The following is a 27,442-nucleotide window of genomic DNA, read 5'->3' as shown; positions in this document are numbered from 1 at the left end:
TTACGAAAATAATTAAACCAAAAGTTAAAGTTTGAATAATGGTTATATTTTGCTTAACAATTATTTACATTGGCAATAAATCACACAATATTCATCATTATTCCAGTCAATGACTATTTGAAATCTACCATATCACCAGACATCGCAATTTTATGCTGATCCAAAAACAAGACAATTCCTAATAGCATCAAATTGTTTTTTGCACCAGCAACAATATCTGCTTTTCTTAATCTTAAAACTATGTGAAGTATAATTGTGCTAAATATTACAATACTATCACAAATAGATTCCTGCACATAATACACACAAAAATTGTAGTAAAGAAGTGTAAAAGGTGACTACCGATTGTTTTATGCAGTAGAAAACGTGAATCAAAACCAGATATGGAGCTACAATAAGTATAACATTTCTCACATGTTTGGACTACTTGCATCGCTGGTATTTCTGACAGATCCAGTATATCTATCTGCAATTAATGATGATTACCTCTGAATGAAACATTTACGACAATAACGCGATGTCGCTGTTTAAACATCAAGGAAGTTTTCTATCTGTTGTGGATCTGAGGATGGTAGGGTAGCTCACATTGATGTTCTTTTATAGCAATTAATATGCAGACAAAGATTATACTATAAATAGCAAAAAAAGTAACAAGGTACAAACATGGGCATTTGTTGTAATTTTAGACAAATTTATTCAAATTGACACATCTAATTGTAAATGTATCTGGTTTTAAAGATTACAGATTTCGTGAATTTTTTATAAATGCACACCTCTTTGATATATTTAGATGATGACTAATATACTACGGACATACATGAGACGCCTAAGGAATATGCAGGATATATTTTGAAAAATATAAATCGTGTATCCATATCTCAAAAAGATGAAAAAAAGAAGTTAGGCAAACAGCACTAACTCGGATAAAAAAAACTATTTTAGAAAATATCGCAAAAAGAAATAGACTTGAATATACAAAATTTCCTTGTCACTTACCTATTTATGTACATAACACCAATCTAATCTATTCACATTGTTACATATTTTAACTTATTGCAGTTCTTGAAATGTAGTTTTAGTAGCCATTTCCTATTACTATATAGGAAATTTGTCTAGTCTTTCCATTATCTTATAACTGCAAACCTACTGAAGATACCTATGAAACTAGTGGCATAGAAACATTATTGACTTTAAAGCCCAGAATAAAAAAAATGCACTTTTTTACTAAAATTAAACAAAAAAAACTTGGTAGTGGCTAATTTCTCTTATGGATTCAACATGTATAAAAAATGCGGATGTTTTTATTTTAAATCCAAGCTGTCTTTCAAAATAAATGCAGAAATATTAATTCGTTGTGACATATTAAATATTTAGACCATAAAAAAATCAATTAACTACACAACACATGTTACATAGCCCTGCAGCCAAAATTAAAATTGTAAAGGAGTACACCAGTATACTTGGGAAACCTTGAATATTATAGTTATATTTTACTGTACGAGTGTTGAAATTCACTTGTAACACGAGGACAGACGTAAGTCTTAGTAGAAATATGCCGTGATGGCCACAAACCGACGGTCTAGGTAGCTCTGCTCCACTTCAACGGACCCCCCGGTTTCTTTTGCAAGGGAGAGTATCTGGAAGAGTAATAATTGGTGAATTCCAGATGATAACAGTACCGCAGTTATGAATATTGGTGATTCTTATGCTAAGGGCAAAAATGGGGCAATATTACAAAGACTCCGCTGTCCGTCCGTCGGTTCGTCTGTCCCCTGGTTGTATCTCATGAACTGTGATAGCTGGACAGTTTAAATTTTCACCTTATGTATTGCTGCTGTAATAACAACTGCTAAAAACAATAAAATAAATATTTAAGGGGGACTCCAATACAACAAACGTGATTTTTTTAACAACATTATTAATAACGGCAAAAGGTAAACGCTTGAAATATTCATAGTCGTATATTCACTTTAAAACTAAAATAATTAAATTAAAATAAAATAAATATTTAAGGGGGGGGGGTCCCATACAACAAACGTGTTTTCGCGAGTCCGACTCCCGCTTGCCCGGTTTTTTTTTACTCAAAAACAATTACTGATGAGACTTTTAATGAGGTTTTCCGCGACAGGCTAGTTAGCGCCAGTATAATGCATGTCGTCCATTTGAAATTGGTTAAATAACTAAATGAGACAATCGAAAGCAAGATTGTTACGTCAAACGGACCTCGCGATAAAGTCATCTACATAGCGATATTTCACCTTGCAAAAAACCCTCTGAGTTCTCATTTCTAAATACTAGATCTTGAAAACATTAAAATTCCTAGAATATTTATCTACTCTGTAGGTATCTACCGACAATTCAATTGTGACATAACATGGTATATTGGGAACAACTACATATCATATTTTTGTCTGTAGGCTTAATATGGTTACCATGCCTTTGACGCCTAGATATAGGCATTAGAGGCTGTAATGATCGAGTCCAAACGGACGCCGCGCCCGTGAAAGAAAGAAGAAAGAAATGAACCTTATACGGTGAGCAATGTCTGCATCTGGCAGCACAAGTTGCTGATCCCAATGACGATGATCACCAGCAATTAAGGGAATTCTGAAGACACAAAGAAGGAAAAGTGTAAGTAAGTTTACCTGGTCTGTCCGCGAGTTCCTGGGCAGATAGAGTGCGATGTTATTGTTGATAGTTCTCGCTGCCTCCATCAGTTCGGACGCCGGGCGAGGTTCCAGCATAGTCTCCAAATCATACTCTACATTCTGAAGGCAGAAGTTGAGATGTAAAGCTTCATTTAATTTGTACGGAAAGTATTTTATTATTTACTTATTATGTAAAGTTTAGGTATTTTCCGGCTTAAAAAACTATTCTGTTTGAAATAATCTAAGCATACATATAGTTTGTACAGAATCGTGAGAAGAATCAATTTAGATGATTTAAAACTGGCCGTTTTTCTGTCTGACTATTGTATACTTCAATACAACACAGACTCTTTATTGTTCGTTGTTGTTTGTTGTTGTGTATTGTTGGTTTTTTTTTAGCATTAGAAATAGGGTAAACGATCTTCTTTTTATTGAAATAGTTAAAAAAAGAAACAGTACTATTACTTATGATGTAAGCCAAAATACCAAAGACCAAAAGCATGTAAATGATCATAATAAAACAGTACTATTACGTGGACCCAAGGATCCCTCCCCATTAGGTACGGTGGTTTAGGGATCCGCAAAATTTCGGATGTCGCGTTACCAGCCTTTTTGTCGTCAGTCCATAGCTCGATCAGTCTCATAGGCAAAATCCTACGCACAAACTATGAGATCTCGGACTTGGAAGACGCCAAAAACGCTTGGTCAATTGCTTGCCCCAGTCAAAATTTTCCGGAAAATCCAATATCGCAACGGAGCTGGGACGACACTATATCTAAATTGTCCTAAGAATCTCTACTCCGCGAATCCTGCACTGCTGGACGTGCCAGATTATTAGCTGCAGGCACGAGAGAAGCTGGTTACTGGCTCCACGCGCTCCCGTCCCGAAACATGGGCACCTTCCTAGAACCCAATACCCTGCGACTGTCGGTATGCCTACGCCTCGGGGTCCCGGTCTGCGCCCCACATCGGTGTCCCTGCGGAAACGACGTGGACCGGCTTGGGCATCACGGTCTTTCCTGCCAGAGAAGTGCGGGTCGTTTCTCAAGACATGCTGCCCTTAATAATATTATCCGTCGGTCTCTTGCTACGGTCAATGTGCCGGCTATTTTAGAGCCAACAGGCATATCTAGAAATGACGGCAAGAGACCGGACGGAATGTCTCTGATTCCGTGGAGTATGGGGCGTGTGCTAGTGTGGGATGCAACTTGTGTTGACACACTGGCCCCGTCTCATCTCCACCGAACATCAATAAGGGCAGCAGCAGCAGCAGAAATGGCAGACACTGCCAAAGATTTTGTACCTTTCGGCGTCGAGACCCTTGGTCCGTGGGGCCCTGGCGCTCTGAGTCTCTTCAAAGATCTATCAAAGAGACTCAGAGATACCACAGGAGACCGAAGAGCTGGCAGTTTCCTCGCTCAACGCATCAGTCTTGCGATCCAGCGGGGAAATGCTGCCAGCATCTTTGGTACCATGCCGCAGGGTCCATTTTTAAATTTATTATAGTTTTAGTTTATTTAATTTTATTGTACCTAATATACCTTTTTTATAGTTGAACCTGTATTGTTCTGGAAATAAAGTCAGTACTATTACTTATGATGTAACCCAAAAGACCAAAGACCAAAAGCATGTAAATGATCATAATAAAACAGTACTATTACTTATGATGTAACCCAAAAGACCAAAGACCAAAAACATGTAAATGATCATAATAAAACAGTACTATTACTTATGATGTAACCCAAAAGACCAAAGACCAAAAGCATGTAAATGATCATAATAAAACAGTACTATTACTTATGATGTAACCCAAAAGACCAAAGACCAAAAGCATGTACATGATCATAATAAAACAGTACTAATACTTATGATGTAACCCAAAAGACCAAAGACCAAAAGCATGTAAATGATCATAATACAGTACTATTACTTATGATGTAAGCCAAAAGACACAAGACCAAAAGCATGTAAATGATCATATATCCTTGCTAATTGTTACATATTTGCTGTGACTTATTTTTCAAGTGTTTTTCAATAAAATGACACCAAGTATAGAGTTAGAAATCAATTAGAATGACTGAATTAGCAAAACACACGATTTTTTAAAATTATTATGGCACTAGCTTTTGCCCGCGGCTTCGCCCGCTTGGAATTCGGCTATCGCGCGCCGTTCCCTAGGAAACTGTGCATTTTTCCGGGATAAAAAGTAGCCTATGTCACTAAATAAACAATCTCTATGCCAAAAATCACGCCGATCAGCCCCTGCGTTTCGACGTGAAAGACGGACAAACATAATATACAATGTGTTATTAACACTGATAGAGGGACACGAACGGAAGCATATTTGTTACCCGACTGCCTGAAGGAGGGTTATTTTATACTACGTACACATTGATTCACAAGAGCTGGCATGAATGGATTGAATGAGTGAATGAAAGTATCTTTGTGTTTCCTATTTGAATACACTGAAACAATGTGAAAATGTCATGCATCTGTCATTAACTTACAAAAATGTCTAAGTGATATTACTTTTGTTCAATCCATTCGAGCTCTTTTGAATCGACCTGTATGTAAGATGGCCTTACTTCTGAATATTTGGGCCCGCCCCAAGGCGGGCTTAGGAACACCATGTCAGCACTCAGAGTGGGCGCGAGCTCGAAGAAGTCCCCCACCACGAACTCTATGCGGTCACTGACGCCGTACACCGCGGCGTTTTGGCGCGCCAGGGCTACCTTAGCCGGGTCTATGTCTATCGCTATCACTGGAGAGACAAAATAATGTAATGTGATGTGACTTGCAATAAAGGATTTGATTGATTGAGTAATTGATAGTGAATCCAGGAGTTTCCTTACGACAATGTCTGGGTAAAGTGTTCGAAATCTTCACGAGCAGTTTTGTGTAGGGGAAATACACGATTTTTCAGGGTTGGGGCAGCTGCCTTCCCTTAGTATGCCCATGGACAATGTATAGGTACCGTAGTAATATATTGTATAGGATATGGCAAATTCAGGAGTTCGCAAATACAGGGTGGAAAGTTGAGATAGGGCAGCAATACTGGGTTAAGACACTAACTTTAGTTAAAATGTTCAGTTTTTAGTTGTCTACATACTGTTTAATTTTCTTTAAGCATAAAGGATTCATATTCGTAAAAAAAAGCGAAAGTTTCACTTTGCAAATTAGTAAGCTATGAACTGTATGGAAAAGTTTTCCTTGATTTGTGGGTGTTCTAGTACTTTAACCTTAGTTGGTCTCAAAGAGTGTTTTAATTCTTGATAGAAGTGGCATTAAAAAAAAAGTCAAATCTGTCGATTTTCACGCTGACATTAAGTTTTATCAAAGATCTGTGAATGTCGATTGTCATCACTCAAAAAGTTAGTAAAGGTCTCCTAAGAGCATTTTCGCGTAACAACAAGGGCTCTAGTAGCTGCCCTTGCTGCCCCATTTCAACTTTCCACCCTGTATAGTAGTACTGAACAGGCTCGGCTCATTCATGCGAATAATACAATGACCGACTCACCCTTCTTGCATGTCTTAGCGAACTGTATGGTGTTGCCGCCGGCGCCGCAGAACGCGTCAAGCACGACGTCGTAGCGGCACTTGTCGGCGATGTGCCACGCCACGTTTTCTGGAGTCACGCTGAACCAACTCTCGAAGTCCAGTTTTATTCCCTCATCGAACCTTAACAAAGAGTAACCTTGATTTTTAACATTTTCCTTAAGAGCGTTTATAGGTACCTGCTGAGCTGGCAACGTTGCATTTTTGTTAGTTTTTCTCTATTATTCCCTAAAAATTTAATGAAAATTAAAAATGTGGTCTGATAGAACTCCCCTTAATATATAAGTTAATGTGTCTACTCCAATAATTATCCGTGATAGTGATAGACTTTTATATTGTTTAAAAACGAATTAATGTTTATTAACGGTTTTTAAAGAAAATAAAAGTCTATAACAATTAATTATTGGATTTATACTTATAAATGCAGGTGGTAGGACCTTGTGCAAGGTCCGCCCGGATTGCTACCACCATCTTGCTCGCTAATCCTGCCGTGAAGCAGCAGTGCTTGCACTGTTGTGTTTCGGCGTGGTGGTAACTAATTGGATTTTTTCCCCATCTCATACCCACTAAAGAAATTGATGGTAACTACTGGAAAAAAAAAACTTAGTTGTTACCACCAATTAGTTCAGTGGTAACAGATGGTCCCATTAGTTATCAGTGTTACCACTGATATCAAATTGGAGGTAACGTGGGAATAACCCAATTCAGGTTACAGTTAATTACAGATATAGTTTCACCAAACCCTACCTTTTCAGGTGTACACACATTAAAATCGATACAAATTGAAACTATTAAATTAAATTATTACATGCTTAATTTAATAGACTAATCTCGTAGGAGTGCGAGTATTCTACCTATGTGTTGTGCTAAGTGTATTTACTTTTATATAGACTCATCTCGAAGCAGTATGAGTATTCTGTGTAACAAACACATTACAGTCTTGTCGCTTGTATCTAAAAGGGCGCCTAGATGGCTAAGGTCGGCCCTGTTCGAATCTGCCAAACTCACCTGTGGAACAGCGAGTGTCGCTTCTTCCAGTACTTCATCATTTTGGGCTCGCCCTGCAGCTCTATAGGCATGTCTGTGACGTCGTCTGCTTTCGCGTGCCTCTTCTGACGCCTCCTGCGTTTCGTTGATTCCGAATTTGCCACTGCAAAACAATAGTTTTTCTGATTTGTTTGGTAAACATTGGATTTGTAACGGATACTATCAATATTAATTGTAATAATAAACCTGCATAAAGTAGAATGGTTAGTATGGGTTGAACAATTGCACCTAAGTTGCGCTTAAGACCATATTCAAATCTAAAAGGCTGCAATTTGTGTATTGCAGGTGGTATGGACCTTGTGCAAGGTCCGCCCGGATTGCTACCACCATCTTGCTCGCTAATCCTGCCGTGAAGCAGCATTGCTTGCACTGTTGTGTTTCGGCGTGGAGAGTAAGACAGCCGGTGAAATTACTGGCACTTGAGGTATCCCATCTTAGCTCAAATCCAAGTCATACAGCAATTTAAACTCAATTTCAATAGAATTTCTCTGGTTATAAGTGTCTAAAAGATTGTCAGACTCCACTAATGTTGTCTTGTAACTATTCAATAGCTTACTTATACAACCTTCTTAACCTTACCTGAAGTATCTACCACAGCATCTTGCGTATTCTTTATTTGCTCGTCCTCTTGGTCGTCCGGGTCTGGTGGTAAGGCCACGGACGCCGCTATTGCGGCTACATCTGCCTCTTGTTCTAATACTCCGTTCGGTACATCAAAATCTTTTGGTTCCTTCTCGTTATCCGACTTTACAGCAGGACAGTCATCGTCTGTCTGCATTTCACGCTCATCGTGAGATTCTTGAGCCTGAAATTTTGTAAATTATAAGTTTTAGACTCGTTTTTCAGGGGGATCGTAGCAGCTTTATTAATTAATGTTGGTACGCTAAGCTGGCTACCTGGCTAGGTGAGTATATGGACTTGGTTTAGAAGTCTTGAGACATTCATAAATATTTAATCGTTCATATACTATGCTCTTACCTGATCAATCTCATGAGGATTGCCATCATCATCGAAATATGTTTTTCGGGGTATTCCAAACCTCTTGTTCCGCGGCGGACGAAGTCGTGCAACGCGCTTCTTATACACGAGTTGTCCTTTCGGCATTCGGCTAGAATTTACGCAGAAACCCATCGTTTCAAATGTGTCCTTAATTATTTCTGACGAATCCTCTTCCTCGTCATCAATTTCATGGCTGGAAACAAAGAGAAACAATATTAAAACATCATGTAGAAAAAAATCATTGTGCACGCCAAATTGCTTACCTTCTTTTTAAAGAAACTGCCTTTTCTTCAGGTGGATCGTTCCCGTCATCGTTGGAATTGTAGGCATTGAAACTACTATTTTGCTGTGCATTGGGAAGTTCTAATGGACCATCAACTATGTCAGATTCTAAGTTGACAGGCTCACTTTGGCTTTTGTTATTTCCTTCTGCTGTATCAACAACTTCATTTTTATTTGATTCACTTTTCTTTTGCTCTTCTTTAAGTAAACTCTGCAGTAACACACCAACAGAGCCAATATACCTGGAATTAGCATTCTTGTTCTTTTTCCTAGTCTTGTTAACCTTATTATCATCAAGGTTTATTTTGTCGACTTGAGCTTGCACTTCTATAACAGATGGCATCTCTTGAGAATTGCCTTCACTGTTCTCACATTCTACATCAAGTAGCTTTTCCTCTATTTTCTTTTCTGGAATCATTTCTACAATTTCTGGCACATCCTGATCTTGCATATTCTGAGATTCAATGTAATTTGCATAATGAAATGCATATTGCTCCCCAAAGTGTTTCTTCCACAGAAACTGCCAGTATTGTTCAGTGTCTAATTCTTCTGACAGTGGTTGATCCTGATTGTCATCAATGTTTGCGATTCTTGTCTGATCATTAGATTGATCCTCTGAGGTAGATGAAGATACACTGTAGTCATCTGTTGGGCTTGATTCTGACGTAACATGGCTGGACGTGACGTCGTAACTAGATAGTGTAATTTTGGTTACATTAGTCATAGAATCTGTACCAGCTATAGTTCTCGGACTGAGCATTCTATCATGCTCTGAGCATGATCTCATTCTACGTATTGGCAGCCAAGCTTCATCTTTATTCCCATCATTATTTTTATCATTCTTTTCCATCACTTGCTGATTTGATTTCTTCTTTTTATACGGATTGACTTTAGAATCATACGAAAACTTGCGATCTCTCATACTTTCTTCTTCATTAACGTTTTTCTTGAACCTATCATTTTCTTTTTCAAATATAGCATCAGCGGAATGTTGTTTGGGTATATTGCGTTCATCTATTGACAGTTCATTATTCTCATCCAAATAATTGGGGTTAATATAGTCACTGTATTTTTTAATCCAAGATGCCCAAATGAGGCGTTCACCATTCACTGCCCAAAATTTGTCCCAACTGGTTTCAGATTGATAGTTTTCATCTATCTCCGTCTGAGGGAAATCTTGATCCATTTTTTCTAACTTATAGTGGTTGGTGAAATCAGAATGGCAGTCAGGGTAGGTGAGATCTGCCCCGCTGTCGCTAGGCTGCAGTGCGTGGGACAGGTTTCCATGGATTTGTGCTGGATCATGCTCGTCAGTCGAGCAATAGTTGTCTGTGTGAGATGCACTGCAATAACAGCTGGCTCCTTCATCTTTCTGCAATTATATGCAAATGCAAAATGAATTATTTAAGTATTACAAGTATTTACCACCAAAAAACAAATTTACCTCCACACACTAAAGGCAGAGTTGTTAGGGTCACTTTTGTTTACTAATGTTTTGCATCTTATTACTTATTGATGGGCTAAGTTGTTTCTTACCTCACATTTCACTTTATAAGAGGTGTCCAATGAGAAATGAACATGAGACTCATCTTCCCACTCTTGAGATTGCGAGTCTTGAAGCACCTCTACATCACTTTCGCTGCCTTCTTCTTTCTCAATATTTCTTCTGACACCATCTCTGTTAAATAATAATAAATAATGGGATTGTGGGCAATTGTTTTTAATTAAAAAAAAAAAAAAATTAAAATTTAAGCTGTTTATTTCAAGCAAAAGAACAAAAAGCATTTTACAATCATTAGAGAGTCCTTAATCCTAATTTTAAGGATTTTGCGTGGCCTCGATTAGCGAAAGACTGAGTTGCTCACGCGTAATTAGTCTAAGTATACATGCGAGTAGATATTTAATTTCTTATATAAGAGCATTTTAAAAAAGTTTGTACATTTGTCGTTTGTCATTGTCTCTGCCGATTTATTGCTTTCTTAAATCACGAGGCCACTGCATATTTTATTTGAACTATTAAACATAAAATTCGTTTCATTATCTTAACTAACAATAAACTGTCTTAAATACATATGTATTTGATTATTTAAAAATCATATTTTAAAATAATCGTCCAGTACAATTTGTATGAAAAGTTAAATGTCCCATTGTAAATTTCGAACCTTAAATATCGTTTTTTTAATCAGTTTTAAGGTCTCGATTCAGTGGTCTATTTTATTACCTTCTTATAGTTTCAAGCAATCATTTTCTACATGTTTTTTCATATGATTGTCTAAGAAATATATTTAAAAATTAAAAATTAAAGTTTGTCCTACAAAAAGTTCCAATTTTGATTCCAGTTTTTGTTACCGCATTTTCGTCCTTAAAAGGTATTTCTACAAAATTTAGTAGATTCTTCATAGGAAGCTGGCAACACTAGCATCATGTTGCCATCATTAAACAGTAACCGTCACATTTCAAAAATCGAACTGCTGGTTGAAACAAGTGCGTGGTTGGTCATAACTGAAATAAAAGTCCACTTTTGTTACTGGAAAACTTGGGTAAGTTTTGATTTTTTATTACTTTGACATGAATTATATTTATTAACACTTTATCAAGATTTGTATGCTTAAATTCTTTGCTCAAATTGTACGTTATATTTGCTTTGACGAATTTTTAAATGTGTCGGGGTACCATATCGTTACTTCCTTTTTTGTTACTTTTGAATGGTAACGTATGGCTAGGAAATGGGAGTAACAAAAAAGGATCCCTAAGGCAGTGTGTAGACTATTAAATTTGAGAATGTCTTTTGTTTATTAATATGAGAGATCATCATCATCATTGTACATCTATTTCTCTTGTTAACTGTTAATTTCATGTTTTTATGTACAATATTAAAGACTTTACATACATACGTCAAAAGTTAATATTTTTAAATGTTTTTTCTGCGATCTCTTTATAATAAGAAGGTATGAAAAAATAATATAACACAACATTTTGTATCAACATTTTGATTTTTACCCTGTATTATATGATTTAATTACATAATAATTGTTTTTATTTAATATGAAGAAAAACTATTTTTGTGTGTTTATTTATAATATAATTATAATATTAAAATCGACTAATGCATACTGTGCCTTAGAGTTCCTAATTTGTTACCAATGTTCCTATTATTGTTACTGTCCCGTAAAAAAATACGAAGTTTTTGATATTTTTTGTTTATATTTTGTTAAAATATCATATATTTTAAATATTTCAGATGAATATTTACCAATTTAATAATGATAATTTCCAAATAATATTAATGGAACTTTAGAAATGTGCATTATATTGTAACTTTTCAGGGTACGTTTGACCAAATGGTAACGTAAAGGAGTAATTATCTTCATTATTTTTGTAATGACCTTAAAAGAGTAAGAATTAGCATTAAAACGTCAACAATGTTATAAGTGCTACCTTATTTCTTCAATAAAAGCAACTAAATAATGTGTGTGGTTTTTATTATACTTAATTGAATCTTAGTCACAAAATAGGAATTATCGACTGCCTCGACTCAGTTGATTAAACTTTACAGCTTATTTTATAGTTACAATCTCTAAGAAATATATTATTTAGAATCTTTAAGAACTAGGTAATAATATGCAATTAAAATAATATACAAAATTATTAATTTCAAATTAGCCTATGCTTTCCGCAAAATGTACAAACTTTTTTAGAAATGCTCATAATATAATTCATTATTTTTCATGCATGCAGTTTTTGCTTTATCTTACATATAACCTAAGTCTGAGTGCACATCCGTCCCTTCCCTCTTAAATATATCTTTTATAAAATATCTTTTAATCGCGCTTTTAATTTGTTTACTGTTATTACTTTCAAGTTTTTTCGCAATTGTCAACGGTAAATTGTTTAATAGTTGGGGAAGGATGCACTTCCAGACTCTTCTGCCATATTCATTACATTGCCATATTAATTAATAATAGTCATAAGCACAATACCTAAATAATTTCAATTTGACTAAACTATACTTCGTTTTTTTTAGCATTATAAAAAGGGTAAACAATGTTGAGGAGTCTTATTATTGAAAAACGTTTTAAAAAAAAACAGCAACTATACCAAAGATACCAAAAGCATGTAAATGATCATAATGTCCTTGCTAATTATTATTATTATTATTATTATATAAATTATCAGGCAGGCAGTTGCAAGCAACTGATAGGTGCCTGTATCTAGCTGTTCCTTGGTAAGTATTCTTTGTATTGTTAATATGTTGGTCGAGCCGGTTCTAAATTGGTTCACATTCAGTGCTGAGACTACATGTTCTGGTAGTTTGTTCCATGTCTTGACCACTCTGTTACACAAGAAATGTTTACGAGGATTGTTGTGCGATCGTTCAGTAGATAGCTTAAATTGGTGGCCGCGCAGACGTGTGTTGTTGCTAAGATTAAACAAGTCATGGAACTCCTGCAGGTCGTAATACCGGTAAGGATTTTTGTAGGTCTCTATTAAATCGCCACGCTGTGTGCGTTCTTTAAAGTTGTAAGCTTTAGCATCTGCAGTCTTTCCTCATATGACTTGTTCCTTAATTGTCTCGGTATTTTGGTAAAACTGCGTTGAACATTCTCGAGCAGTTCAATGTCTTTGATAAATTGTTACATATTTACTATGATTTATTTTACAAAAGTGTTTTTCAATAAAAAGACACGTCAAGATCGCTTACATTCTTTCTAATGCTAAAAAAAATAACCTAACCAACAAAAAGTTGGAAATCCCCGATTTTGTCACTTCAAAGTTCAATATCTCAAAAACGGCTGAACCGATTTTGATAAAACGTCTAAGAACCATCGCTAGAAAACCTGCTTTCAAATAAAAAAGCCACATTCAAATCGGTCCACCGTTTAAGAGCTAAGGTGCCACAGACAGACACACATAGCGGTCAAACTTATAACACCCCTCTTTTTGCGTCGGAGGTTAAAAACGAAGATAAAAAGTGGAAAACATTTAGGAATCCATAGCTTACATAAACTATTGTCAAAACTTTTAAAATCAAGAAAGAGCAATCATGCAGTGCTTTTATTGTAATTCTTTTAATATACCAATGCAACGCTAAACGCCAGAAAAATACCATCTGTTCATTATTATTACCAAAAAGATTGAGGTGTAACAGTTTTTTTTTTCTTCAAAAAAATAAAGGTAAATAAAGCTAAAAAAAAAGCTCAGTAGTTTGTCTGAGAGTATAATTTATTAACTGGTGATTTGTTTACTAATTTAATCATCAAATTAAATGAGAGGGTACCTGGGGTAATATCCTACTAATATTATAAATGTGAAAGTCTCCTCATGTGTGTAATGTCTCTACATCGACATTGGCAAAATACATCTTGCTAAAAAAGCAAGGGTGAAAGCCATTAAAAAAAAAAAAAAAAAAAAATGAAAGTTTGTGAAGATGTTTGGATGTTTGTTCCTGAATCATGCAATAACGGCTGAATGGATTTACATGAAACTTGGAGTACAGATAAACAAAGATCTGAATTGAGACATGGGATACTTGATATCCCGGCAATGCGTTCCCGTGGGATAATATTTTAAGTTTAAACAAGAATTGAGGGCGCTGTCCAATAACGGTGACATACCGCAAGATGATGTGTTAACTTTGTTTGCAATCAATAGATGGCGTTGTGTAAGCGAACATTGTCCTTTCAAAATTGTTATTGTAACCTTTTAGGCTGTTATATTAAGTTAGATCAGTAGTTCCCAAACTTATTTTTCTCGTGGACCACTTTCAAAATTTTACTGGTTTCGGTGGACCCCCTGCTGCTACATTTCTACCACATTCTTAAAGTCGCCAAAAAAAAAAATTGGGTCGCTTCTGAGTTCTGTCCAGTCGCTTGCCCTATTAAAATATTATCTGCTTAGTTAGGTACTTAAAACAATGTAGGTAGGCCCTTATAAAAACTATGCTTACATTTTGGCTCTTTACTATCAAAAGCAGATAAATTTTCGTGGACCCCCATTAACATCTTTTGGACCCCCATTTTTTGTTCACGCCTACGTAGACCCCCAGCAAAGTCTCCCGTGGACCCCTGGGGTCCACCTGGACACTTTGGGAATCACTGAGTTAGATAGTAGGCCTGTCTAGAGTTCTAGACAGACATGTATACCTAGTTTGTAGTTTTCCATCCTAACGCCTAATGTGACATGCAATAAACAATTTTGAATTCGAATTTGAATTTAGACATTTATTTATTGCATTGCCATGGTAACAATCGTGTAAGTAAACTGTTGTCATTTTATATTTTAAATTTGCATAGGCATAAGTAATACATAGGTATGGTATGCAACAGTTTAGTTAAGACGCATTAAGCTAATTCTCATGCGGGTGAAGCCGCGGTTTAAGGCTAGTAGAGCATAATAATAACATTGTAAGGGAGTTATAGCAAAGTTTTTGATATGACAATATTTTTTATAACCCTTGCTAATATTTCAAACAATTTGACCTGTTCAAATAACATAGAACTTTATGATACTTAGTCACTAATGTGTATACATATTATCTCTAGATCATTATTTCTTATTTGATACTAGTTACGCTTGTTACAAAAAAAACATTTGTAGATTCACAATTCCATGGGAACTATGCAATTTTCCTGGATAAAAACTACTCTGTCCTTCTCAGTCTCAAGCAATTTTCATACCAAATTTCATTGGCACAGAGAGTAGCAGGCAAACAGTTATTTTCATATTTACAATATTGGTACAATAAAGATTTGCATTTACGAGAATAAGTCAGAAGCATGGTAATTTATAGCAATGTTATCTTAGCCAAACAAAGTCCCCATCTTTTCTTTGAACCAACTGAACAGTGACCCACTGTGGAAACTTTCACACAATTTACATGGTCATTACTGTGAATGTATTGCACTTTAAGATGAAACATGAAACATACTGTGAGAATGCTCTATGGTGGGTCATCAGCCGAATGTTAAAACAATGCAAACTTCTCCACAAACGCACAGGTAAAGGTCAAGAGATGATGAGAGCTGTACTGTAAGCCAACACTGCCAGCAGTAAAATTCAGAGAATGTATCCTGTCACAACATTGTTTTGTTATCTTTCAGGGATGCAGATTGTAATGAACAGTTGTTTTATTTGAGTGTTAAGTGTTGAAGTGAAGAACAGGGGAAAATTACAAAGCAAGCGACATACCTGATACAAACTCTGCTGCACAAGCAGTAGATGTAGTTATCCTCGTTGAAAAGCTCGTCGTCATCGCTGTCCAAGTTGATATGAAATTCAGCAAGAGGCTCCCACCTATGGTGCTGATCATAATACCCGGACATCATTACTGAAACTGACCAATATACAACTATTCAGAGAGTTTTAATTGAATGGATAATTAAATGCGGAATTTCAGATTAAAATTTTACCTGGACGACAAACGAGAACACGAATAAAATCACGAAAAAATTTAATCGAAATCAAAGATTCTGTCTGCCTATCCTGTCTCTATCCTATTCTGTGAATTAAACGTTCCGTTTTGTTAAATAAAGCGGAACCTGAAGAATCGATTGACGTTGAAAATGTTTTTACGTAGAACGGAGTGTAAACTAGTGTTGTAATGTAAACCGGAAAAAAAAATAGCAGATTTCTAAGCAACCCGGTGAACGAAATTATTATTATTATTATTATTCCCCTTGATGGCGGCCTTAAGGCTTGGGCCAGTGTCAGTTACGATGACAGGGTTGCGGTTTATTCTGCAGAACGCCAACAGTTTGACAGGAGCAAGAAAATAATTTTGGGAATAAAAATAAAAATAAGTCCTTTTCTGCCGAACGCTGTTGCAGGAGTCACGACACACTACGACAAAGACAAAACATGTTATTATTGGTTAGAACTATAGTCTTATGTTATTAGAGGATATAAAATCGCACAGAATGACAATAAAAGGAGAATATACATAACGAAGGAGGGATTTAAAGTTAACAGGGCGAGGAATATAAGGGGGGAGGAGGTCATACAAAGAGGATGACAGCTTCGAACATTCGAAAAATAAATGATCAAGACAGCCTTCAGCTAAACCACATTCACACAAAGAGTTGTCTTTCACACGGATCTTGTGAAGAAAAACAGGAGTACATGAGTGGCCCAGTCTCAGTCTACATATTGTTGACGTGGTTGCTTTATTAGCGGCACGGAATTTAAAGAACCAGGGTTTGGCGGGAACATTATCTTGGACATCAGAGTAGTGAAGTCCTTTCATCTGACTAGATCTTGTCCAGTGAGCGAGCCAATCTGAATCCAGTCGATCCTTAGCTAGAGAGGTCAAATCATGGGAATAGCACCTGAACTGGTCTAGGCAGCCTGAACGGGTCGCATCTTTAGCAAGCTGATCGACGGTCTCGTTGCCCCGGATTCCAATATGACTTGGGATCCAGGCCAACGAAACTCTCACATTCTTACCAGAGAGTCCATTAAGAATTTGCTTAATTTGAAGAATGACCGGGAATTTAGATTTACTACGCAATTGATTAGACATTATGGCTTGTAAGGCGCTTTTGGAGTCTGAAAAAACTACGCAATTATTAAGATTGTGCGAGTCTATATATTTCAGGGCCTCGAAAATTGCCACCGCCTCGCCAGTAAATACAGATGAGTATATCGGCAATTTATAGCTCAAAATAATCTTGAATCTGGGTATCCAGACAGCAGATCCTACACAACCCTGGCTTGGAAGCTGTGAAGCATCCGTGTAGATAGAGGTCCAGTCAGGCCAGTCTCTAGCAATGACACGACTTAAGTCTAGGTTAGGGGAGGAGGATTCTCTATTAATACCAAGGTCAAGTGAGATATTAGGGCGGAATATGGGTTTTCAAAAAGAAGGCTTATTAACCTACATTGAAATATAGGACAAGGAAGACGAGTTATTTTAACGAAACTATTGACCAGACCAGGGGGGTCCTTGTGAAGCCAGTAAGGAGAGGCAGAGATTAATCCTGAGAGACCAAAGTTTAGGGATTAGAGGGTGGGATGAAGATTGCATAATTTTGATGACATATTTATCAGAGAGGAATTGTCTTCGAATAAAGAGGGGAGGGTCGACACACTCAATTTGGAGAGCATTTGTGGGAGATGATTTCATCGCTCCAATCACTAAACGAAGACTTTTATATTGGATTTTATCCAGGGAACTTAAACAAAATTTATTACAAGGCTCTAAGAGAAAGGACCCATAATCAAAGTGACTGCGGATGAGGGCATTATATACAAGTTTTTGAGTGTATGGGTGTGATCCCCACCATACGCCAGACAAAGAACGAATGATGTTCAAGTTCCTCTCGCATTTCTTCGCAGTGTGATTGATGTGATGTACACCTGACATTTTGGTATCAAGCCAAACGCCAAGAAATTTGACCTTATCCTGAGCAGGTATACGGGTACCATCACAACCAATAGGGATATCTGGAATGGACCTTTTACGGGTGAATGGACTACTGCGCATTTGGGACAGAAAGAGACAGGCCATGCTCTATTAACCACACATTCAAATAGTGAAGTGCCGAAGAAAGGGGAGGGACAGCATCGGAAATATTGGGAACTACGGAATATAAACAAATGTCATCAGCATACTGAAGGATGTTACAAAATGAATTTACTGACAATTCCAAATCATAGGTATATAGGCTATACAAAAGAGGACTAAGGACAGAGCCCTGAGGGAGGCCCTTATAGACCACTCTGGGGGGAGGGAGACATTATAAGATGAGATAAGGACTGATCTGGCCAAAAGAAAGTTGATTGTGAAGTCAACTAACCTCTCCGGAAAACTCAGATGGTGCAACTTTTGCCTGAGAAGAGGGAGAAGTACGTTATCGTATGCAGAGGAGATATCTAAAAAGACCCCCACTACAGACTCACCTTTGGAGAACGCAAGGCGAATGTCGGTTGTGAAAATGGAGAGACTATCCATCGTACCGAGTCCTTTACGGAATCCAAACTGACTTTTGGCCAGAAGGCCCTTACTTTCTGCCAGCCATTCTAGACGGTTTTTAATAAGATGCTCTAAAATTTTTGCTAAAGCAGACGATAAAGCAATGGGGCGATGACCTGAAGGGTCATTACATAATTTTCCTGCCTTTAAGATGGGGACAACTATTTGCAATTTCCATTCCTCAGGAGGGGAACCAGAGAGAAAGATATTGTTTATAATCCCAAGGAAGAATTGTTTAGAATTTGAACTGGAGTTAACTACAAAGGAGTAAGGGATCCCGTCCACGCCAGGGGATGAATCCTTAAGCTGATCGGTGGCTGTAAGGAATTCCTCCATAGTAAAAGGGGCGTCGAAAGAACTAAGGGTAGAAGAAGAGGGAAGAGACCAGACTGGAGATATTTCCTCAATGGATGGGACAGAGGGGGGTGCTAACTTTAGAGCGAATGTTTCAATCCACTCTGAAGGATCATTTGATAGATTTGATTTCGGGGTAAAAGCGCCACGAAAGCGCCTGATACCTTCCCAGACTAAAGAGGAGGGGGAATTAGGAGAGAGACATTCACAGAATTTTTGCCAACCTAGCCTTTTTTTATTTTGGAGGAATTTGGAGGTTTCCTCTGCTACTTTCTGGTAATGCAAATAGTTCTCCCTCGACAAGTTGGTAGAAAGGAGAGCTTCAGCTTCTCTGCGCTTTTTAACAGCCGCAAGGCATTCAGCGTCCCACCATGGAGGAAAAGGGATCTTTTTTGAAGGATTTTTTTTAAAGGAATTGATTTGTCAGCCGCAGACAGAAGAGCTTTTTTAAATCTTTCATACACTGAGGATACATTATTGGGGTCAGGGGAAGGAATAAGAGATATTTCCTCGTCTAAGGCAGATCTAAATTGGGCCAGTCTGCTTTTTTGGTTTGATATTTGAGACGAGGAGGGAAATAAAAGGTGGGAATCGGGTCAGGAAATGATACCTTGATGGGGAAATGGTCACTCCCAATGTGGAGGGGATCACTTGCCAAAAGAGTCTAGAAGAAATTGAGGGAGAACATAAAGTAAGGTCAACAGCACTTTTTGGGTTTTGGGAAGGAAGCACACGCCTTGTTGGGGAACCATCATTCAGGACACATAGATTAAAGTGATCAAAAAGGTCAAGAAAAGCAGAAGAAATTGAGTCACTAGTATGGGAGCCCAAGAGGTATGATGTACATTAAAGTCTCCTAGTATGATGATGGGGGAGGGATGGAAGACAAGATGGAGGAGAGCTCAGCAATCATACCTGGATGGGGATCAGGGATATAGAGAGACAGAAAGGAAGTATTATTAACCCTTACAGCAACTGCACTAATAAAGTCGCTATGAGGGGGGATGGGAATATGACTAAAAATAATAGAGCGGGCAACTAATATAGCTGCACCACCATAGCCATCCCTCCTATCATCCCGGAGACAGGCAAAACCATGCACTCTAAAAATAGAGTTAGGTTTCAGCCAGGTCTCCTGAATGGCTAGGAGGAAGGGTTTATGTTTATTAATCAGATAGATCAGTTCATTTTTTTTATTGTAGATACTACGACAGTTCCACTGGAGGAGAGCTTGGGCCATTTTGTGAGGAAACAAGAGATAACAGTTGGTTCAATTTATGATGCATGTTGTTCGGTAAACCGGAGTCAGAAAAGCGTGACAAAATGTTAATTAGTGTGTTGAGCAGAAGCTCAATGAGATTATCATTAGGGGAGTTAGGCTCTTGATTTAGTGCACAACCATTAGGTTGGGAGGAAATGGGATCACGGACAATATTATTATGGGCAATTCTGTCATAACCTGGGTTACACGGAGGAGTATGAGTTTTCTATGAACTAAAATAGTTTTCCGGTATGATTGGGATGAGGATGGAGCTTGAGAATGAGATTGTGATTGAGGGAAAGGGGGAGTATTATTAAATGAACCAGGGGAGGGAGAATTCAAAGTCTCAGAGAAGGTCTTTCTTACCTGAGGGAAGCGAGCAGAGGATTCAATGTAGGAAAGGTTTTCCTGGGACATCACCATTTTAATATTGCGCTGCCTTTGTTGTTCTGGGCAAGAAATGTCATTAGCACAGTGGTTACCAAAGCAAAATAGGCATTTAAGTGTAGGAGAATTACAATTTTCACCAATATGGTCAAGAGAGCATTTATAGCACCTAGATTTGGATCTGCACTGAGCTTTGACATGGCCAAAACGGCAACAGTTGTTGCATTGGATCGTTGGTAGGAGGTAACACTCCACAGGCAAACTGTTGTAGAAGCAGAAGACCTTTGGAGGCAGACTACGGCCACTGAATGTAAGTACCACTGATCGAGTAGGAGTCCACGTGGGAGAATTATTCTCACCAATGGATTTCCTACTTAATCTGCGGGCCTTAATCACGCGTCCGAAGCCCTGGGGGACAGTCACATTTTCCACCACCTCCTGCATCGACCACTCAGGAGAGATATCCCTAATAATGCCCATACGGGTCACGTGGAATGTGGGAACAACTGCAGTATACTCTGCTGAGGTAAGGGCAGGATGTAATAGGAAATTGTTTGCATGTTCCGCCGAATCAAACTCGACTGAAAAACGGTTGCGCCCGATTCTTTTCACTCCGTCCCTAACAACGCCGTAGATATTGTTTCTATATAAGAAATGCCCGAAATTTATAGCCCTTAAAGCAGTACCTGAGGCTGGGTCACTCTCTGTTCTCTGGACGTTAATAATAAAGGGGCCAGAGTCTTCTGTTGAATATGATGACTTCAGCTTTTCGAAATCCGGATGTGTGAATGTCGTTTCGTAGGAAACTGCAGGAGAATCGGGATTTTTTGGCAGGAGGGACATCGGGATCGACTAAAGGTCTTTTACCGAGCAGAGGAGTTTGAGGCGCATGAGCTGCCTGGTTTGGAGGGATACGGGAACAGTCAGGCCCACCACCGGGATCTGGATCCAAAGGATCCAGGTCCATGTTAAAACTACCAGAAACACTTATTTATTTATTTAATCGTATGGCGTAAAACATTAAACAATTACACTAAAGAAAGCAAATTACAAACTAGCTATAAATCCACATTCAGGGTCCCAAGCCACGACATTAAGTCAGGTGTCAGATTGTAGAGATCTCCAGGAGAGCCCGAGTATGAGTGTAGAGGGCAGCGCTGTACAATGTGCTCCATAGTTTGAGCCTCCTCGCCGCATTCGCAGAGGGCCGAGTCCCGCCAACCCCACTTGTGTCGGAAGTAGTGACAGCGTCCGTGTCCTGTTCTCAGTCTGTTTAAGCGGCACCAGAGCTTGCGTGGTAGACTGAAACCATCTGGTTTAACCGTGGGGTCTATAGTTTGCAGGGCAGTTCCAGTAGTTTGTGCATTCCACTCGTCCTTCCACCTCTGTTTGATGTCAAAATCCCCTAGGTTTTGGGCTGTTACACAAGCAGGGTGCCGAGATTTAAGCCGTTGGGGTGGAGGGTGACAGAAAGGCTGGTGAACAGGCAGAGACTGGTCCGCCTGTATTTTTTCCGCTTCTCTTTTTAGCGCTTGCATCCTGCGGAGATGTGGCGGAGCAATATGGCTGAGAACTGGGAGCCAGTGGAGGGGAGTAGACTTGATTGTGCCCGAGACACATCGCATGGCCTCATTCAATTTAGTGTCCACTTTTTGTACGTGCGCACTTTCAAGCCATACCGGAGCACAGTATTCGGCTGCCGAAAAAACGAGCGCTGCAGCTGACGTACGCAGGCAATCAGCGGAGGCACCCCAGGTAGTGCCACAGAGTTTATGGAGGATGTTGTTCCGTGAGGCAACCTTCAAGGATACCTTTTGGAGGTGCTCCTTGTACGTCAGAGTCCTATCCAGTGTCACTCCAAGGTATTTTGGGCAGGGATTGTACTTAAGTAATTCCCCTTTGAAAGAGACAGCTGGTTGGTAGTTTGCCATACGGTTATTAAGGTGGAAGCACGCCACTTCTGTCTTGCTTGGGCTTGGTATCAGACGCCAGGAACTAAAATATTCATTGAGCCTTGATAAGTCGGATGATAAAACTTCCTCGCCAGACTTGAAGTCTCTACCTTGAAATACAAGTGCTATATCATCAGCATAAATGAATTTGGTGGCCTCAGTCGGTGGTAAGTCGTGGATATATAGATTGAAAAGAGTCGGGGCAAGTACAGAGCCCTGTGGCAGGCCATTATTGAGTTTTCTCTTGCGGCTTTTGGCTTTACCCAGGTAGACCTCAAACTCCCTCTCACTAAGCATGCTCATGATGATATCTGCTATTTCCCTGCTTGGAATCGTTTTAATAATTTTAAATAGCAGCCCTTGTTTCCATACCGTATCATAAGCAGCAGTTAAGTCCACGAAGACTGCAGTGGATTTTAGTTGCCTCTGAAACCCAGCTTCGATATGTGTGGTTAGGGCTAGGACCTGATCCGTACAACTTCTGCCACCCCTGAAACCAGCCTGCTCGAGTGGTATGACAGCCTCCACGTATGGAGTTATTCTAGCAAGGATAAGGCGTTCCAGAAGCTTATAGATACAGCTGAGGAGGGAGATGGGGCGGAAATTTTCAGGTCGGTCGTCTGTTTTGCCAGGCTTCAGTACCGCTATGACCTTTGCCAGCTTGAATTCCTTAGGCAACCGGTTGTTAAGTAGAATATAGTCAAAAAGCGCAGCAAGCCAGCCTACGCTCACCGGGCCCATGGCTCGAATGAATTCATTAAAGATGTTGTCTGGCCCCGCTGCTTTGCCGTATTTTAAAAGCTTAATGCCATCCACGACTTCACCAATACTAAAGGGTCTTGAGAGGTGCTGCCCAGTCGGAGCACTCCTTCTGTCAGTTCTCAGCGCTTGTTTTACTCGTTTAGTAAACATCTTATCCCTCTTTGCTCTGGTAACGTCTACCATTCGGTTGGCAATAGCATCAGGGTTGACTTTCAGGCTAAGTTTTTGCGGGTGTTGTTTCCCTGACAGGCGGTGCAAGACTTTCCAGGCCTTTCTGCTTGACCTCTTGAAATCCATGTTGCCAACCGCAGATTCCCACTTTTCCTTCCTGCTTCGGTCCAAAGAATGAAGCAATGCTGCTCCAGCACTCTGATCCTCCGATTCCTGGTATTCGTGGTATAACTTTTCGCTATCTGAATTCCAGCCAGGTACATATTCTTTCCTATAGCCCCTTGGTATGTTAACTTTAGCTGCTTTGATGACTAGTTCAACAAATTTACCGTAGTTCGAGGCGATAGGTTCTAAGTTTGCTGCTGCAAGTTCTGTGTCCAAGCTCACCCGGAAACCATCCCAGTCCGCGCGACCAAAATTCCACCTAGGCACAGGCATCGAATTAGCTAGAGGTATCTTGAGGCCTATATCTGTGACGATCGGTCTATGTTGGCTATTTGGAAAATTGCCGAGCACTGTACAGGTTGCAGGTAGAGGCTGGTCAAGGTGGTCTCTGGAGACAAAGGTCAAGTCGGGATTATAGTCCCTGTTCCATCTTGCAGAGCGAAAGCTACCCTTGTCTTTGGCATCAAACAACAGGTGGAGATCACAGAGGTCCGCCCAAAGAGCAAGCGCTTCTCCATTCTCGTCTATGTCTCGATAGCGCCAGATTGTGTGATGGCTGTTGAAATCTCCCATGTAAGTGCAAGGATGTTGAAAGTTAGGTAAAACACCCGGTGGCCATTTCACTTTCGGCGGCTTGTACACGTTAGTTACTGTGAGATTATTGACTTGGATCGTGACTGTGAAAATGAGATCAACATCGCTGGAGTCTATCAACTGGATGTCGTTCAGGCTTGACCTCGCGTAAGTGGCTATACCATACTTAGGGTGGTGCACAGCTTTAACTAAGGTGTACCCGGGCATTTGGCCCCTCCCTTCGAGATCAGAGTCATCCTTCGTGTGGGTTTCCTGAATGTGGACTACGTCAATGTTCATCTCATGCAGGAGCCTTTGCAGGTAGTCACTTTTGGCTGAGCTAATGCCTTCAATATTGATTTGCAGGATGCGAACTGATGGTCCAACATCTCTAGTCAAGGGTTCCCGAACAGGATTCCCAGAACAAACATTTCCTTTCATGTGGATACCGCTCATAATTATGCGTTTCTCTATTTATAAGAACGTTCAATTCGCCTTAAGTTTTGTCACTCTTTAGCACCACCCAGGGGACACGTGCAGGGCTGTGGTAGGTAAATCCTGCGGACGCGAGTAACAGTTGTCCCCCAACAACACCAGAAACACTTGTAGTGTATTAAAACTAAATACCTACAGTGTCTATTGCATACTGTCACTATATTAATGTCATGCTGTTTTTCGGTAAATAAAGCCTACAATAAAGACGGGCTCATTCATTACAATTTATTTACCGAAATCAAATATTCAATCAAGAAAGTAGAGAAAATAAAATACTATGTATCAAGATGAATAGATATCTCAAGCCAGATAGATTTGAAGCGGATCCGTTGAGCGGCCATAACTCAACCGCTCAATGGCTTCATTGGAAAAAAACTTTCGAAAATTTTCTGGAAGATTCATATCATGACGCATCGGATGGTGGTAAAACGAAGGATAAATCATCAGACGAGGTACAATTAAAATTACTTATAAACCATGTGTCACCCATTATCTATGAACATATTGCGCAAGCTGAAACGTATGAAGCGGCCATTGATATTTTAGACGGAATTTTTATTAAACCAAAAAGTGAAATATTTTCACGCCATCAGTTATCAACCAGAACCCAAAAACCAGGAGAAACCATTGATCAGTACATTCAATCGCTAAAACTCCTTTCAAAAGAATGCACATTTAAAGCGGTCACGGCAGACCAATACGAAAAGGATTTTATTAGAGATTCCTTTATTTCTGGCCTCGCTTCTTCCACCATTCGGCAAAGACTATTGGAAAATATGACACTTACCTTAGACGAAGCTCATACTAAAGCACGTGCCATGGAATCCGCACAAATTCAATCTGAAACCTTCAATTCACCGCAATCATCAGTAGCAGCTACTAACCAATCCAATCGTAAAACACAATCTTACGCCAATTCCCGTCAAGATACATGCTACTTTTGTGGTAATCCTCGTCATCCTCGACGATTGTGCCCAGCAGCAAACCTCACGTGCCTGAAATGCGGCAAACAAGGCCACTTTGCAAAACTATGCCGAAGTGTCCCAATCAACACCTCCGCAGTAGCTTCCGAGGACGCGTCATCATGTGTTATATTAGCTACAACTGGGCTCAAGAAATGCACTATACCTATCAAAGTAAATGGAATCCCTGTGACAGCTCTTATAGATACCGGGAGCACTGCAAGCTTTATTGACGAAGAGGTCATGGCGCAATATGGATTGGAAACTAAACCGTGGAATCAAGATGTATCAATGGCGTCATCTAGCCATAAATCTCAGATATCTCAAGTATGCCCTGCTTCAGTTCTTTTGAATGGACAAGAAATTCCACAAATCTTATTGAAAGTAATGAAAAATCTTTGCTGTAACGTCATAATAGGCCATGACGTCCTCGAAAAATACTCCAGTCTTGAAGTTGGATTTGGTGGACACATGCCCCCGTTGAAGTTATTCGCATTAAATCAAGCCAACATTGATCCTGTAGATCTGTTTCCGAATATGGCTCCTGAGTGCAAACCGATTGCAATCAAATCGCGAAGATTCTCGCCAGACGATCAAAAATTTATAGATAGTGAGATTCAGAAACTATTATCGGATGGTATAATTGAAGAGAGCTTTTCACCTTGGCGAGCACAAGTCCTTGTCACATCAGCCACGCACCACAAAAAAAGGATGTGCGTTGACTATTCTCAAACTGTCAACAAATATACATACTTAGATGCTTACCCGCTACCTAATATTGAAGAAGTAATCTCAAAGGTATCCAATTATAGAGTGTTTAGCAAAATTGATTTAAAATCAGCATATCACCAAATCCCAATTATTCCCGCTAATAGACCGCTCACAGCCTTCGAGGCAGCTGGTAACCTGTACCAATTTTGTCGAATTCCTTTTGGAGTGACCAACGGTGTAGCGTGTTTCCAAAGAGCGATTGATTCGATTATTCGCAAATCTGATATTGAAGGTGTATTCCCATACCTCGACGACATTACTGTCTGCGGGATAGATCAGAAAGATCACGATGAAAAACTACAGAAGTTTGTGGAAATCGCACAAAAATACAATCTAACTATCAACAGAGATAAAAGTGAATTCTCACTTCAGGACCTCAGTATACTCGGTTACAATATAACAATGGAATTGTCAAACCTGATCCTGACCGTTTACGCCCACTACGTGAATTACCAGTACCCCAAGACTCTGCCTCTCTGAAACGAGCAATTGGATTATTTTCGCATTATTCGAAATGGGTGCCCAACTTTTCAAGTAAACTTCATTCTCTTACACTAGTTGAATCTTTCCCAATGAACAACGTTGAAATCAATTGTTTCGAAGAGCTAAAGAATATAATAGTAAAGGCATCACTGTCGGCAATCGATCCCAAAGGCACGTTTACAGTAGAAACGGATGCCTCAGATTATTCAATAGCTGCTTCACTCACTCAGAACGGTCGACCCGTGGCATTTTTTTCGAAATCTCTAAACGACAGCGAAAGGAGGTATCCAATTATTGAAAAGGAGGCATGCGCAATAATTGAAAGTCTAAAGAAGTGGCGGCACTATCTGATTGGCCGCCCATTCATCTTAATCACAGATCAAAAATCTGTAGCGTATATGTTGCAAGGACATGCAAGTAAATTAAAAATGATAAGATACAAAGATGGCACATTGAATTGTCAAATTATAAATTTGATATCAAATATCGACCTGGTAGAGAAAATACTGTTGCCGATGCCCTGACAAGGCAATTAACTTGCGCTGCGAATATTGACGACAAACTCAAGGATCTGCACCAATCCCTTTGCCACCCCGGAGTAGCGC

At 39.1% G+C, this 27,442-nt stretch overlaps 1 protein-coding gene across 3 annotated transcripts; it reads right to left on the bottom strand.

Moving 5' to 3' along the window:
- Nucleotides 1-24: 24 nt before the first annotated feature.
- Nucleotides 25-16,028, bottom strand: Tgs1 (Trimethylguanosine synthase 1). 3 transcript variants are annotated; one of them, XM_074091480.1, is made up of 11 exons: nt 15,941-16,028; nt 15,720-15,879; nt 10,068-10,209; nt 8,513-9,903; nt 8,229-8,442; nt 7,830-8,055; nt 7,212-7,353; nt 6,166-6,326; nt 5,234-5,409; nt 2,646-2,768; nt 25-1,637 (listed from the first exon to the last, which is right to left on the bottom strand). In XM_074091480.1, exons 2-11 carry the CDS (start codon nt 15,854-15,856, stop codon nt 1,542-1,544), a joined length of 2,808 nt encoding a protein of 935 aa, XP_073947581.1. In that variant the 5' UTR covers nt 15,857-15,879; nt 15,941-16,028; the 3' UTR covers nt 25-1,541. The 3 variants fall into 3 exon arrangements, with proteins under 3 accessions (XP_073947581.1, XP_073947580.1, XP_073947582.1); XM_074091479.1 differs by having other exon boundaries at nt 15,720-15,864; XM_074091481.1 differs by having other exon boundaries at nt 15,720-15,858.
- Nucleotides 16,029-27,442: the final 11,414 nt, after the last annotated feature.

The sequence above is a fragment of the Choristoneura fumiferana genome, chromosome 8 (assembly GCF_025370935.1).
Source record: "Choristoneura fumiferana chromosome 8, NRCan_CFum_1, whole genome shotgun sequence".
Taxonomy (NCBI): Eukaryota; Metazoa; Arthropoda; class Insecta; order Lepidoptera; family Tortricidae; genus Choristoneura; species Choristoneura fumiferana.
The sequence above is the reverse complement of the archived record's forward strand: the minus strand, read 5'-3'. Positions and strand labels throughout refer to the sequence as shown.

Excerpts from the sequence above, each read along its gene's own strand:
- Tgs1 (XM_074091480.1), bottom strand. The coding sequence starts at position 15,856 with ATGATGTCCGGGTATTATGATCAGCACCATAGGTGGGAGCCTCTTGCT. Across the intron at positions 8,056-8,228 it reads ATCCTCATGAGATTGATCAG|GCTCAAGAATCTCACGATGA; the intron begins GTAAGAGCATAG and ends ACAAAATTTCAG. Across the intron at positions 6,327-7,211 it reads CGACACTCGCTGTTCCACAG|GTTCGATGAGGGAATAAAAC; the intron begins GTGAGTTTGGCA and ends CTCTTTGTTAAG.